Raw genomic sequence first — 15,943 nt, 5'->3', positions numbered from 1 at the left:
TCTGAATTCACCACTACTATCTGGCATCTCTCTGTACAATGTCATTGCCGAAGCACTTTCCAGGCCTACAGTCAACGCCCTGTCACAGGGCATTGACAACCATGATCTGGCTCAGGCACAGCAGAACAACCCCGAGACACTCAGTTTCAGAACAGCAATCGTGGGGCTGCAGCTCTAAGACCTCCTGCTTGACGCCAACGGCACCACATTTCTCTCCAATATTTCCACTAGCCAGCCCCGCCCTCTCATCCCCACACAGAGGAGGAGAATAGTTTTTGACTTAATTCATGGCTTATCGCACCTGTCCACGAGCTCAGCAGTGCAGCTAGTGTCCGCAAAATTTGTTTGGCACGACCTGTTCAAACAGGTCACGGAGTGGGCAAAGAACTGCACAGACTGCCAGATGTCAGTGACACACCAAGCACAAACTCCAACACTTCAACGGCCCAACCCGAAAGTTCCAACATGTCCATCTCGACATAGTCGGACCCCTGCCTGTCTTCTGGGGATCCCGCTACTTGCTCACAGTGATAGACAGATTCACTCGCCACCCAGAGGCCATAACCATCCCAGAATGCCTCCATAGAAACATGCGCCAGGGATTTCCTCACCTCTTGGGTATCCCGTTTTGGTGTCCCGGCAGAAGTTATGACTGAACAGCAAACACAATTCACCTCTACCCTGTGGACACAACTCTCCAGACTCCTGGACACTGTACCACAGCTTACTACCCTCAAGTCACTACCCACCACCTCAAATCAGAGCTGATGGCACATCTTAATAAACCTAACTGGGTGGACAAGCTGCCTTGGGTTCTCCTGGGCATTTGCACAGTGCCCAAGGACAACCTCGGGACCTCCTTGGCTGAACTGGTCTACAGAGAGACCATCGCAATGCCTGGAATCCTCCTGGAATCCTCCTGGAATTACCCCAGCAACCAAGCACGATGCTGACACGGCCGTCATCCTTGAACAGCTGCGTGACAAACTGGGCTTCATCGCACTGCCCTCGCCGTCGTGACATGGTCAACCACCCTGCAACTGTCCCCCAGATTTGTCTTCCTGTGAGTCCATATTCATGCGCAGGGACACACACAGGACTACCTTTCAACAACCTTACAAGGGCCCATGCAGGGTCCTACACAGAAAAGCTTCAACATTCACCCTTCACATTGGGAGCAAAGAGGAAGTATTCACACTGGATCATTTAAAGCCAACACATGTGGACTTGTCCCAGCCAGTATAGTCTCCCCCACTAGAGTGCATAGATTATGGGCTGCCAAAACAGCATGCCTCTCCCACGATACAATCCAAGGGCATCAGTGCCGGTTCTTTGGGGGTGGGGTTGTGTGGCAACGCACGTTCTTGTAGCGACGAACTAGCCCCACTTCTCACGCGTGGTCGGCGGGGCAGCCACGGCAAGGATAGCATCGCGGGACCGTCCCTCCTGTTCCAGGCTGGAAGGTCGCATACACGCTTACGTCATTGGGACGTTGGGGGTGCAGCGTGAATGGGACTTAAAGGCTGCAGTGAAAGATTCAAATTAAATCAGTTGTGATACCAGAGCTCACAGCCTGTTGTCTCAGCCCCTTCGCTGTGTTCATTCACAGCATGCTGCAGGTGTGTATTTGTGCGCATGTGCGCGCGCTCAGTCTGTTTTGTGCAAGTGTGCGTGCACACAGCATAGTGTGGACATGGCCCTACCTCTTTCCATTTTCTAGGATCTTGCCTCTCCACTCTCAGTCGAAATGCAGTCTCAATGTGAAGCAACTGCAATTCCTTTAATTCCCACCGTTGCTGCTCGAACAGAGTTCCTCCAGTTTATTTATTGCCCCAGATTCCTGTATCTAATTATCTTGAGTCCAACTTTTTAAAGAGCTGTATTCATAAATCTTCCACTATTGGTTGTTGGAATTGTCAATATTGGGGTGTTCCAATCACATAAAATCTCTTGATTTTAAATCTCAACCTATTTGATTTTATTTTCCCTTTTACCAACCTGAAGCAATCTTCATCTTGTAATGGGGCAAGGTTTATTGATGTGGCCTAACACAAATTTATCTGAAGAAGCAGACAATGGAACAAATTAATTTAGGAAAACAGTTCCTTATTAATTCAATTATAAGTAGTAAAATTAAATATTTTGCAGAATTCAACTTTTAAAAAAAAATAAAATTTTGTCTAAGATTTGGATGATTTTTTGTATATCTAACTTGTCGGAGTATAATTTTAACGTTGGAGGGGATGTTTTGTTTTTATACCAACTTTAAATTCTGTCCTAAGTGCCATAGAATTTAAGTGACAAAACATTGCAGTTAAATTTGGAGTTAAAAATACTGTAAAACCCCTGTTATCTCGAATTCAAGCAACTGGCAAAAAAAAATTGCAGAAAAGAAATAGGTTTTAAAAAAAAGGTTACATTTGCACCCCCTAGTGGTCATCTCACCAACATGCCCACATGCAATCTCAAGCAACCAGAAAATTAACTAATACGGAATACATCAATCCCCATAGGTGGCAGATACCAGGGGTTTTTACAATAGTGCTAAATTCCAACATCTGCCCCCGAGTGTCTACTTTCATTCCGATTCTGAGTGAGACAGGATTTTAAAATTTGTGTTTTATTTTGCTACTGGCTTCTCACTCTTACTCTAGAGGCTGTAAGATTTTTTGACAGTTTCTATAGAGAAAAAGGACAAATCAAATTAATAGAATTGAGCTATATTCTTGAGATCATATGTGGAAGCTCTAGAAAGGTACAGAAGAGATTTACTGGATTAGAGGGATGGGGTAGAGGTTGGACAAATCTGGTTTATCAGATCTGGAGAGCTCGAGACTGAGGGAAGACCTGACAGAAGTTTATAAAATTACAAGAGACATAGACAGGATAGACAGGCAGAATATTTATCCCAGGATAAGCATGCCATTTGTTACTGAATAGTGAGTCCAACTGCTCTGAAAATTTTAATTTTTGTAGGATACTTATAAAACTATGTATACCTCTTTTATGATAATGCAATAGATTCTAGATCATAACACTTTGAATTAAAAAAGTCAATTTCTTCACCCCTCCCCCCCACCCCCAAACATCTGTTAGTTTCTTTGCCAATTTTAAATTTGTATCCCCTGGTTGCTGACTCTTTTCCTTCAAAACCTCTTTTTAAACATCTGTTAAATATCCCTTCTCTCATCTAAGCAGAAACGTTCCCTTATTTTAATTCTTCTCAGAAAATAAGTTCCTCATCCTTGGCACCATGCTAGTGCATTTTTTACAGGGTCTTGGCACTTCTAATGAAATGTGGCATCCAGAGTACGACACAATACTCTTAACTAAGATCAAGCCAGTTGTTTATAATTATCTTGCATTACTATTTTGCTTCATTGCACATTATCTTAATTTACAAAAGTTCCTTTTCTAAAAGCTTGGTTGAACAAAGTAACTAATTTGTAAATATCTAAAAAAAAGGAGCTTCAGATAAGTTAAAATTTACAACCGATTGTTCAGAAAATGCAAAATTGTTGTCCAATGAAACATTTAATACCCAATCTGTGCTAAATAATTGGAAGTACAATCTTGCAAAGAACATTGAAAAAGATGATTGGATAATAATAGATCTAGCAAGAGAAAAACTCTGAAATCCAAAATAAATCTAAATTTTGCCCATATTAAAGCCTTGTTTACTTACCTAGACATACTGAGATTTGTGCACGCTTTGCCCATTTTTCCTTCCAATGTGTTCCAAATCAGTTTGTCCCTTTTTTTGAATTTATTTAAAATTTTCAACCATGTAATTATATATTTTATATAAACAATACTTAATTAAATTTACAATGACTACATGGTATTAAACACCCCTCCCTTCCCCTCTTACCCCCCCACTATAAAAATTATAATAGTAGATATAAAATATAGTTATATGAAAAATATACAAAAGAAGCAGAAATAGAGAAAGAATCGTATTATTCTGAATTGCACAGAGGATTAGCTCACACACTGGGATCTTACAATATTTATACGTGCAATGACTTTTAGGGAAGAGGATTATTGCAGGTTTTAAGAAGCTGGAAGTACATTTTTTTTAACCTATTCATCCCTAAGCTTTACATATACGGGCTCGAAATTTGTACAAAAAGTGGATATTTATTTCTCAAGTTATTAGTGATTTTCTCCAAAGATATACAGCTTTGAATTTCTGAATGCCATCTTTCCCTACCTAAATACACATCTGATTTCCAAGTCACTACGGTACACTTTCTTGCCACTGCTAAGGCAATTTTAGTGAATTTCGCTTGTTGGAATAATGAGTTTAATTTAGGTATTATTCCTTCTATATTCCCCCCCCCAAAAAAAAAATTGTGGAAACAGTGCTAATAATCTATCCCAGAAATTTTCCTAAATCCTCCCAAAAAGTTCTAACTTTAGAACATGACCAAGTAGAATGTAAGAAAGTTCCTATTTCATCACCACATCTAAAACATTTATCTGATAAATCCAATTTCATTTTATGCAGTTTTTGAGGTGTTAAATATAATTGATGTAAATAATTATATTGAACTAAACTATAGCTAGCATTCATAAATGTTTGTCATACAGTCATGACAAAGTTCTGCCCATCTTTTCTCACCATTCATAATATTCAAATCAACCTTCCATTTCTGTCTTGGTTTCTGAACTCACTTTTCAATAGTCCATGCTTGTAGTAAAAGATACAATACAGAAATAAATTTCTTACTATAACCTTTCCTAATAAGAACCTCCAACTCACGATAAGCTGGTAAGTGCATAGTTAGACCTAATTTTTCCTGCAAATATCGTCTCAATTCTAAATAGGAAAAAAGTGTTTTGTGCAAAATTCCATATTTATTTCTTAGTTGTTGAAGTGACACCAATCGACCTTGTTCAAAACAATCCTATACATTTTTAATAACATTGTGAAACCAAATATTCATAAATTGATTATCTTGTAGTCGCTCATTACTCAAAGAAAGACACACATGGGTGTAGCGAGGTATAGCTCTGTTTTTTTGGGGCTGAGACCTGGCATTTATACTCTTGGCATTCCCACTATTTGTCCCATCAGCTGACATCACCGCCAGCATAACAATAGCAGGTTTCCCACGAGCAGACCCCCTTCTTGCATTACAACGCCTTCTTCCCCGCGTGCTATCCCCAAGCTGTAGGCTGCGCAGCGGGGACCAGTATCATGTTGGAGATGCTGACCCCTATGCTGCTTTAGCTGTTCGACCGCTGGTTCACTTTCTTGAGCCAGTGCTGCTGCACGATCTGCTGGCTCCTGGTTGCTCTTGCTGCCTGATTGCTACGGCAGCGTGCCACTACATGACCCCCCCCCCCCCCCCCCCAAAAGAACTGGCAGTTTTGTCTTTGATGCTCGAAGGTAGTGTCTCTGTCGTCTTTAGGGGTCTGCCTCTCTTGCGTGGTACTGGAGTCTCGACGGGACGTGCCAGTTCCAGGTGTGCCAGCTTCAACCTATCCATAGTGAAGACCTCCGTCTTGCTTCCAACTTCCAATTCAAACATAGCACCGTTGTTTGGTATGACCCAGAATTGACCCTCGTACGGCCTCTGTAGCAGTGGACACTGTGGACCCCAGTGGATGAAAATATACTCACAGTCCTGCAGGTCTTTGGGTATGTTGGTCCTCACTTGTCCATGCCTGGTCGGTGGAGATGGGGCCAGGTTGCCAACTTGTTCCTGTAGCCTGCGGAGGAGTGCTGCTGTGACGTCCGGTTGCTTGTCTGGGGACGGTGCAAATTCCCCGGAGCCACCAGTGGAGCTCCATACACGAGTTCTGCAGAAGAGGTGTTGAGGTCCTCTTGGGTGCAGTGCGGATCCCCAACAGTGCCCATGGTAGCTTATCCACCCATTTGGGTCCTTGTAATCTGGGCATGAGTGCAGATGTGAGGTGTCTGTGGAAGCGCTCGACCAGCCCATTCGATTCTGGGTGATGGGTTGTTGTGTGGTGTAGCTGAGCGCCCCATTGACTCGCGAGGTCGAACCAGAGGCTGGAAGTGAATTGGGCCCCTCTGTCCAATGTGATGTGGGTTAGTATGCTGAACCATGCTACCCAGGAGGAGATGAAAGCTGGTGCAGGAGGCCATGGAGGTGTCTGCCATTGGGACTGCTTCTGACCACCTGGTGTAGCGGTCGACCTTTGTGAACAAGTAGCAGACCCCTGGGATACTGGTATGGGTCCCACAATATCCACTTGTACATGGTCAAACCTTCGCTCTGCGGGCTCGAAGTGCTGCGGTGGGGTCTTGGTGTGCTGTTGCACCTTGGCTGTCTGGCACTGTGTGCAGCCTTCACCCACCCGCTGACTTGCTTTTGGAGACCATGCTAGACCAGCCAAACCGTGGTACTGATGGATGGATGAGCTAGCCTGTGGATGGAATCAAAAACCTGTCATCTCCAAGCCACGGGGACGATAGGTCTGACCTGTCCGGTGGCCACATCGCATAGGAGCGTGGTGTTACCTGCACCAACAGGGATGCCCTGGAGTTGCAATCCTGAGTAGCCGTCCTATACTGAGGCATCTCTTTATCGTCTCGTTTCACCTTTGCCAGTGCCACGAAATCTACTCCCTTCGATAGCATGTGGATGGTCTGCCTGGACAGCGCGACTGTCACCATGTTGTCTTTGCTTGAGATGTGTTGTGCTGTTAGCAAGCTAACCAAGGGTGAGATTTTCATCGGTTTTAGAGGTCGCAAATGCCGAATGAAGAAAGCCAGCAGCCGCCGGCACCCTCCAAACTGTTGCTCCTGAACTCCGTCGATGACTGTTCCTGAGGTGTTCACCATCAAGGCTGTTGGAGAGTCCACCTTGGGGTGTCCCAAAACAGCAACGCCCGCCAGTGCTTCCTTGGCCTTTACGAATGCCTCCACCTACTCTGTGTCCTTGGCTTTGTCTGCTATGCGGGCGAATAACGGCTGCATGATTCTGGCCACTGAGGGAATAAATCTGTGATAAAAAGTTGATCATCCCCACAAACTCCTGCAGTCCCTTGGTCATGCTGGGCCTAGGAAACTTTTGGATGTCCTCCACCTTGCTGAGTAGTGTTGTGGCCCCTTTCTTGGTTATCCTATGGGCCAGGAAGTTAATGGTCTCCAACCTGAACTGGCATTTGGCTGGGTTGATCATCAGCTGGGTGTAGAGGTTGTAGAGGTGCACAAAGTGTTCTTGCTGGTCTTTGCTTGCCACCAGGATGCGTCCAGGTATTTGCCCACCACGTCCATCAGCTGTTGGAAGGTTTGCAAAGGAATTCAAATAAGCCGAATGGAGTGATGATGGCTGACTTGGGGATGTCGTCATGGTGTACGGGGATATGAATGAGGTCCACCTTAGAGAAAATCGTTGCCACAACCAGGTTGGCCGCAAAGTCCTGTATGTGTGGCACAGGGTAGCGATCTGACGTAGTGGCCTCATTAAGCCAGCAGTAGTTGCCATACAGTCTCCAACCCCCAGTAGATTTGGACACCATGTGCAGGGGAGATCCCCATGGGCTGTCTGACTGCCATACTATGCCCAGTTCTTCCAGCTTTTTGAGCTTCTTATTAGCTAGTTGGAGCTTCTCCGGGGCAGTCGTCTGGCTCTTGCATGGAGCAGTGGGCCCTGGGTCAGGATGTGATGTCACACTCCATGTCTAGGCATTTCCAAGGTGAAATGGGGGTAAGCACTGTCTGGAGCTCCATGAGGATCTTGGTATACTCATCTGTGGAACACTGCACCAAGTCCATGTAGGGGGCTGGGAGTCTGGCATCCTTGAGAGGGAAGGTCTGGAATGTCTTTGCATGGATGAATCTGCGGCCCTTCAGGTCCACTCAGGTGGGCATGCAGGAAATCTGCTCCAAGGAGCGGTTGTTCCACTGCTGCCAATGTGAACACCCACAAGAAGAGGCTTCCTTCCAACTGCAGTTAGACTCTGCGCGTGCCATAGGTCCTGATGGTGCTGTTGTTTGAAGCTCTTAAAGTGAGGCCCATTTGCCCGTCTCTGGTTTCCTGCCCCAATGGGGGCAGGATGCTGACCTCCACTCCTGTGTTCACGAGGAACCGCCACCCAGATTGACAGTCCCTCAAGTACAGGAGGCTGTCTTGTTGGCCAACTGTCAAGTCATCAGCGACAGCTGGCCCCAGTGTTTCCCTGGTACATGCATGGTGGTCGGCATCGGTGGGATCCGGAGCCCCATCATTGGTGGTAGAAGCACCTCTGCTCATTGCTCGCTGTGTCCTGGTCCAGGGGGCTCACTATGTGGTAGTACTGGTTGGACTCCACTGTGATCTGCCAGATCTGAAACTGTGCCTCAGCCTGGGGGGCCAATTCATCTAGAAGGTCGGCAACTGCGTGAACTGCTCACTCATCATTGCATTTAGATGGCGTCTAAACCATCGGGGTCACCAATCGTAGCTGGACGCTACTCAAAGAAAGACGCACACTGGTGTAGTGAGGTATAGCTCTGTGTTTTATTGGGGCTGAAGCCCAGCTTTATACTGTTGGCGTTCCCGCCATTTGCCCCATCAACTGACGTCACCGCCTGCATAACATTAGCGGGTTTCCTGCGTACAGGCCCCCTTCTTGCATTACATTCCCTCCTCCCTGCACGCTATCCTCAAGCTGTTGGCTGTGAAGCAGGGCCCAGCGCCATGTTGGGGTTGCTGACCCCTCTGCTGCCTTAGCCGTACGACCACCAGTTTGCTTGCTGGGGCCACTACGATCTTTAGAAAATGGAAATAATATTATTTTGAAACAGAGGCGTTTTGGGCAAGATATTGCCCTTTACTCCAAATTCATTATTTAGCTTGTTCCAAATATTAATCATATGCTTAAGCAAAGGTGCTTCCTTCACACCAGTTATTAATTTTGAATCCCATTTATAAATAAATTCTTCTGCTAAATTTTCTCCAATTTTATCCAATTCTATTTTAGCCCATGCCAGTTTTCTCAGTCCCTCAAATAAAGAATTAAGAAATCTCAATTGGACCACCTGATAATAATTCTTAAAATTAGGGAGTTGCAAACCTTCCAATTCATATTTCCACCCTAGTTTTTTTATAGATACTCTCATCATTTTTCCTTTCCAAATAAATTTCCTAATATATTTATTTAATTCTTGGAAAAAAAAATATGTGGTAACAATATTGGTAAAGCTTGAAAAAGATACTGTATGGAAAAATATTCATTTTAACACAATTTATCCTACATACTAATATTATTGGCAAGGTAATTAATTTTTAAAAATCCTCTTCAATTTTTTTAAGCAGTGGTAAATAATTTAATGTGTACAAATTATTTAAATTATTATATATCCAAATTCCCAAATATTTAATCACCTCTTTTGGCCATTGAAATTGAGTATACCTTTGACATAAACTTCAGTTTTATCCCAATTTACCTCTAATCTGAAATCTTCCCATATTCTTCCAAATTTAAATGCCACTGACGTAATGAGGTCTCTAGTTCAGTCAACTAAATCAAGACATCATCTGCAAATAGACTTATTTTGTACTCCTCTTGATAACCTTAAACCCCTTTGTTTCTGCATCACTCCTAATTAGCTCAGCCATTGGCTCTATAGCGAAAATAAACAAAGTTGGAGTTAAGGCTCAACCTTGTCTACTATATCTCGCCAAACAAAAAGGATTAGACAGTTGTCCATTAGTTACTACTTTCACTTTGTGACTTATATAATGCTTTAATCCAATTTATAAAAGTTTGACCAAACCCAAATTAATCTCACACTTTAAACAAAAAGTCCCATTGATGTCCCTTGATGTTTACTGCATCTTAACATTTTATCTGCAAATTCTGAAAATTTGCCTATGTGTCATAATCTAAGCCATTAGTTTGAATTGTCTGTGGATCAGATAATAAAAGATTTGAGGCTGCACATCCTAGCCACCAGTCCACTATATTCCATTATACTCTGAGAGGGTTAAATCCATAGAACAGTGCATCACAGAAACAGGCCCATTAGCCCATGTATTTTTTCCAAACATGTTGCCTAAATTCAACTAAAACTCTGATGTTTGCACATGATACATGTCCCCTCCTCATCTGCATATTCACATGTTTAATAAAAGCCTCTTAATTGCCATCATGGTGTCTTTTTCCACCACTACCCCAGGCAGCCATTCCAATTGCCTACCACTCTCCATATGAACAAAAATGGCTACACATGCCACCCCTACCACCTTCCCCCTCCCCCTAACTTTAAATGTTTGTGACACTTTTACATTGGGAGAAAGATTCTGAGTTATCTACCCTATCAATGGCTCTCATGATTTTATACACCTCTACAGATCTCCTATCCACCTCTGTCACTCCAGAGGAAGCAACCCATCTGCTCAATCTTTCTCCAAAACACATACCCACTAATTCAAGCAATATCCTGGTTTATCTCTTCTGTACCATTTCCAAAGCTTCCACAACCTTCTTTAATGGGGTATCCAGAAATTCATACAGTTCTCCAAGTGTGGCCTAACCAAATTTTTACGTAGCTGCTTTGGTTTTGTATTCTGTGCCCTGCCCAATGTCGGCAAACCTTCTTCACTCTTCCATCTACTGGTTCCTTGAGAAGAATGGAAATAAATGCTTTCTTTCTTTTCTGCATCGGATTTTTCATTTATACAGATGTATATTTTGCTGTTCAGTTAAAAGTATTGCAAGGCAATCTAACTCTTTAATCTATTGCCGACATGGAAATCATTCCTAAATGGTAAGCTCCCATTGATATTCATTTTCAATTTCTGAAGTGCACCCATTTTATTTGAGTATGGTAGATTGTAGATATGGTAGCATGTTCAGTAGTCAAGAGTTAGGCAAATGTTCCATTCCACCATGTTAGGAATCTTATTACTTTGCTGAAGATTTAATAACAAACAAATAAGGACTCGATGAAGTAAAATCTCTTTCTTTTTTGCCATACATGCGTGTATTCTTTAAAAATTCAACATCGGGGATGAGATGAGAGATAGCAATTTAAAAATTGCTATTTTTTACATAGTAAACCTCCTAAATAATGAAATGGCCAAGAAAACGATATCCAAAGGTTTCCAATTCAGGCAACTGCCTTTTTCTGCATTTACATCTGAATTGTACAATGTACATATTTTTGTTGTTAAGCAAAAATAGAAATTATTGCAAATGTACCTTATTTTATGTTCCTATGCAGGATTTGAACAGCATGATTTTAAAAGAAACATTGTCTCACTTAATGACTTGGAAAGAGGAACTGTTCTGACTGGAAGAGTGGAAAATGCAACCCTTTTCGGGGTCTTTGTGGATATAGGTGTTGGTAGATCTGGTCTGATCCCTATTCGCTACATTACAGCAGCCAAGTTACCTGTATCTAAAAAACGTCGAAGTCTCGGCCTTGGCCCTGGTGAAAGAGTAGAAGTTAAAGTAATGGAGGTTGACCGTGAAAGAAACCGTATTTCTTTGGATCTTATACGTGTTTTATAAAAAATGTTTTTCATTCTTTCCCCACCTAATGAGGAAGCAGCTGAAATTCAGAACTGTTCCCTATTAAAAATGTTAAATGTAGTAGATATTTTGTGTTATTTTACAGTGTACCGTACTTAGTATCATGTTTATTTTCCAGACTCGTTGCCATATTTCAGAAGCAGAATGTGGACTTTAATATTTGGCAACTGAAAGAAATAGTAATTGTAAAGTGTAAGTCTGCACATGTCTGTGCACAGTGGTCTCTTAAGACTACAGAATCCCACTGATTTTTTTAGGATTCTGTAATTCATGAGCTTCTCAGTTGGTTTCAGTGATTCTAACTGATACTAATGCAGTCTTGAGACATGCCTGCAGGAGAGTGTTAATTGCCAAATTTACAAATATCAAAATTCAAACTTACCAAAGTCATTCATGTGAATCTAATTTTGTAATTGATAATTCATCAATTGATTTCTATGGTTTTTTTTTGTTGGAGCTTTGTATATTTCAAAAGGGCAGCACAGTTAATGTAGTGGTTAACGCAAAGCTGTGACAGCGTCAATGATGGGGACCAGGGTTTGAATCCCGAGCTGTCTATAAGGAGTTTGTACGTTCTCCCCATGTCTGCGTGGGTTTCCTCCGGGTGCTCCAGTTTCTCCCACCATCCAAAAGGTACTGGTGGTTGTATGTCAATTGGGTGTAATTGGGTGCCACCCGCTCATGGCCAGTTGTGGTGCTGTTTGTCTACATTTTAAAAATCACTCAAAATAAATTATTCATATCTTTCAGAGATCTCTTGATATTCAGCAGTAAAAGATAGTTAAATACAAATTAATGGGCTTCGTGCTGCTCCAAGTTAAATTAAGAATCAAATGCAACCCGAAATGTTTAACCGGATGGCACAGTTAGCATAGCGTTTAGTGCAATGCTGTTACAGCCCCAAGAACTGGGGCTCAAATCCAGCACTGTGTGTAAGCAGTTTGTATGTTCTCCGTGTGTCTGCGTGAGTTTCTTGCAGATGCTCCAGTTTCCTCCCACCCTTCAAAACATACAAGGGTTATATGTTCATTGGGTATAAATGGATGGCAAGAGCTCATGGGCCAGAAGGGCCTGTTACTGTGCTGTACGTCTAAAACTTTAAAAAAAATTAAATTTAAGGGGCATCCCTCATGGATGGCATTTTTTGCACATCACTTTTGTTTTGATGTATCCAAGATGAGTTCCACAAACCTGACAGATATAATTCCATTTAACTAATATCTTGAGGTATATTATTCAGCTAGCTTGCCTAATTTACAGATCTTTCTGATTCAAGATGTTTCTCAAATTATTGATAATTTTGTGAAAGTTTTTGCAGCCTATTGGTCTTGCTTCATATTACACTCAGAAGATGAGGGATTCAGTTGGCGAATACTCAGTGTTTTACAGAAAATGCTTTAAATGTAAATTTTTAAAAAAATATAAATTTACACATACAGCATGATAGCAGGCCATTTTGACGCATGAGTCTGTGGTGTCCCATTACACCCAATTAACCAACAGCCCCCGGTATCGCTGGTTGTGTTAACTGTGCTGCCCTTTCATGGAAACGGACCATTTCGGCTCACGAGCCCATGCATCCAATTGACCAGCACCCTGATATGTTTCGAACGGTGAGAGAATACCGGAGCCTCCAGAGGAAACCCACACAGACGTGGGCGAAAGTACAATCTCCTTACAGACAGTGAGGGATTTGAACCCAGGTCCTGACAGTTGGCACTGTAATATCATGGCACTAACTGCTACACCAAGCAATGACTTCAATTGCATTTCTTATTTCTTTATATTGTACCAATTTGGACCAACAACTTTTTTCTGTTATTAAACACTCTGATTTTAAGATTGTGGTTGCATTTTTTTCAGTGTCACTTTTTTGAGTTCAGTAATAGATTTAACATTTAGCGAGGAACATTTGAAATTTTTTAACTAAAATTATGTGCATGATTTCTCTTGGTAGAATTATAGAAGATTTATATGTCATTTCTTGCTTTTTTAGAGTGAAGGGCTCAGGCTCGATAAATCGGTAATATATCTTTATCCAATGGATGTCACAAGTCCTGCTGATTTAATTTGTGTCTGAAATATGAAGAAATGGGTTGACTCAGAAGGTTATGAATTTTTGAATTCTCTGGGGGGCTGTGAATGCTCAATCATTTATTGCATTCAAAAGCAAAATACAGTGCCCTCCATAGTTTTTTGGACAGACATTTTTTTTTCCCCTTTATTTGCCCTTTTGCCCCACAGATTTAAATTTGTAATCAAACAATTCACATGCAATTAAACTGCATATTCCAGATTTTATTCAAAGTTATTTGTATACATTTTAGTTTGACCATTAGAAAATACAGAGGCAAACCCCCCCCCAACCAAAACTTTTCCTCCGGTATATAGATGGCTACATCGAGGCTGCCTCATGCACCCGCAATGAACCTGTCAGCTTCATCCACTTCACATCCAACTTCCACCCCAATCTCAAACTCACCTGGTCCATCTCTGATAGCACTCTCCTCTTTCTGACTCCATCTTGGGTGACAGGCTTTACATTGTTATATACTACAAACCCTCCAACTCCCACAACTACCTGGACTACACTTCCTCTCACCCTGCCTCCTGCAAAGATTCCATCCCCTTCTCACAACTTCTTTGTCTCAGCCGCACCTGTTCCCAAATGATGTCTTCCAGTCCAGAGCTTCTGAAATGTCTACCTTCCACAAACGTGGCTTGCCCTCTATCACTCTCAAGTCAGCCCTCACCTGCATCTCCTCCATTTCCCGCTCATCTGCCCTGGCCCCCTCTGCCTCCAGACACAACAAACATAGAATGCCCCTCATCCTCACCTACCACCCCACCAGCCTCTGCATCCAACACATCATCCTCTGGAATTTTCAGCACTTATTATAAGATCCCACTACCTGACACATTTTTTTCCTCTCCTCCCCTTTCAGCCTTCCACAAGAACCGCTCCCTCTGCAATTCCCTCATGCACTCAAATCTCCCCACCCATCGCACCCCTGGCACCTTTCCCTGTGTCCTCAGTAGGTGCAACACGTACCCACACCTCCTTGCTCACCATGGTCCAGGGCCTCAAACAGGCCTTTTATGTGAAGCAACACTTGTACATTCAGAGGACTTGTTTACTGCATTCGGTGCACCCTATGTGGCATTCTCTACATTGGAGAGACTGGTTGCAGACTGGAAGATTGCTTCGCTCAGCACCTCCGCTCCTTTTGCAACCAGAGGAACCTCCAAGTGGCCAACCATTTCAATTCCAGGTCCACTCCCATGCTCACATATGTACTGTCTCACCCTGACCATTCTCAGATTAGAAGAACAACACCTTTTTTCCCAGCTGGGCACTCTCCAGCCACATAGCATGAGCATTGACTTTACTGCTTTACATTAAACCTGCTTGCCTTTTCTTCCCCCTCCCACTTTTCTGTCCTTCCAGTTCTTTCACCCACACAGCCCTATCATCTCCTTCACTCCCCCACCCCATTGAAGCTGTCCCCTCCTTCCTTCCTCTACCTATCATCATCTTTCCTTCCCCCCTCTCACCCTTTTGTTCAGACGCTTGCCAGCATTCTCTCATACTTTGATGAAGGGCTCAAGCCCGAAACATCGGTTAATGTATCTTTACCGTTGCTACATAGAGGACACTGTTTGACCTGCTGAGCATCTCCAGCATTATGTGTTTTTACTTTATACATTGTCCCCTAATTTCAGATTACATACACAACACCACATACAACCCTGATTGTTTTTTCTGCGGGCGAGGCAGAAGGTCGCACAGTATCCATGGAAAACTATAGGCAGTCGACGTCTCAGGCCTGAGCTGCTATTGAATAAGGTGGGTTTGAAATGGTGGAGGGGGGGCAGGGGGCAGGTGGCAGGCTTGTGGATGATCAGTAGATACAAGTGGGAAAGGGAAGAAAAGGGATCTGAGAGGGGAATGAGCTGAGGAATATGCTTCTGGGAATGTACTACCTATTGCTGATCAAAATGGAGATAACAGTGTCAAAAAAAGGAATTGAGAACCTCAATACCATAAATTGCAAGCACAAAGTGGCTCAATATAAATGGCAGAATGGATCAACTTATAAACTAAACGTTTCATCTACCTCATTGGCTACCACTTGGCTCATCGATGGAAGACTCTGCGCTTTTCATATTCCCCTTCTTAGAACCCACACAACCAAAATGAAACAAAGTCGTTCTCAAACCCAAGGCAGAGGTCGCAGGTACGCAATGTTACTAGGGATATTATGGTGTTAAGATTGAAGAAAAAAAAAATTTGTAAATTTTAATGTTTCTATTCAATTATATTTTAGTTTAGTAATAACATTGTCACTATTTGATGTATATTATGGATGACACTAAATGCTCATAGTATTGACTAATTATCAACATATCCTTTTTTTGTTGTGTGCTTATCAAACTTTTCCATTAT

General features: G+C 42.6%; 1 protein-coding gene across 4 annotated transcripts in view; it reads left to right on the top strand.

Moving 5' to 3' along the window:
- srbd1 (S1 RNA binding domain 1) overlaps nt 1-13,336 on the top strand; it is a 360,487-nt gene extending 347,151 nt beyond the window's left edge. For all 4 annotated transcript variants that reach the window (XM_069931091.1, XM_069931094.1, XM_069931092.1 and 1 more), the window contains one exon: nt 11,186-13,336. In XM_069931091.1, coding sequence (XP_069787192.1) covers nt 11,186-11,475 — 290 coding nt within the window. In that variant the 3' untranslated portion in view covers nt 11,476-13,336. The remainder of the gene's footprint in view (nt 1-11,185) is intronic.
- Nucleotides 13,337-15,943: the final 2,607 nt, after the last annotated feature.

This window comes from Narcine bancroftii, chromosome 4 (assembly GCF_036971445.1).
Source record: "Narcine bancroftii isolate sNarBan1 chromosome 4, sNarBan1.hap1, whole genome shotgun sequence".
NCBI lineage: Eukaryota > Metazoa > Chordata > Chondrichthyes > Torpediniformes > Narcinidae > Narcine > Narcine bancroftii.
The sequence above is the reverse complement of the archived record's forward strand: the minus strand, read 5'-3'. Positions and strand labels throughout refer to the sequence as shown.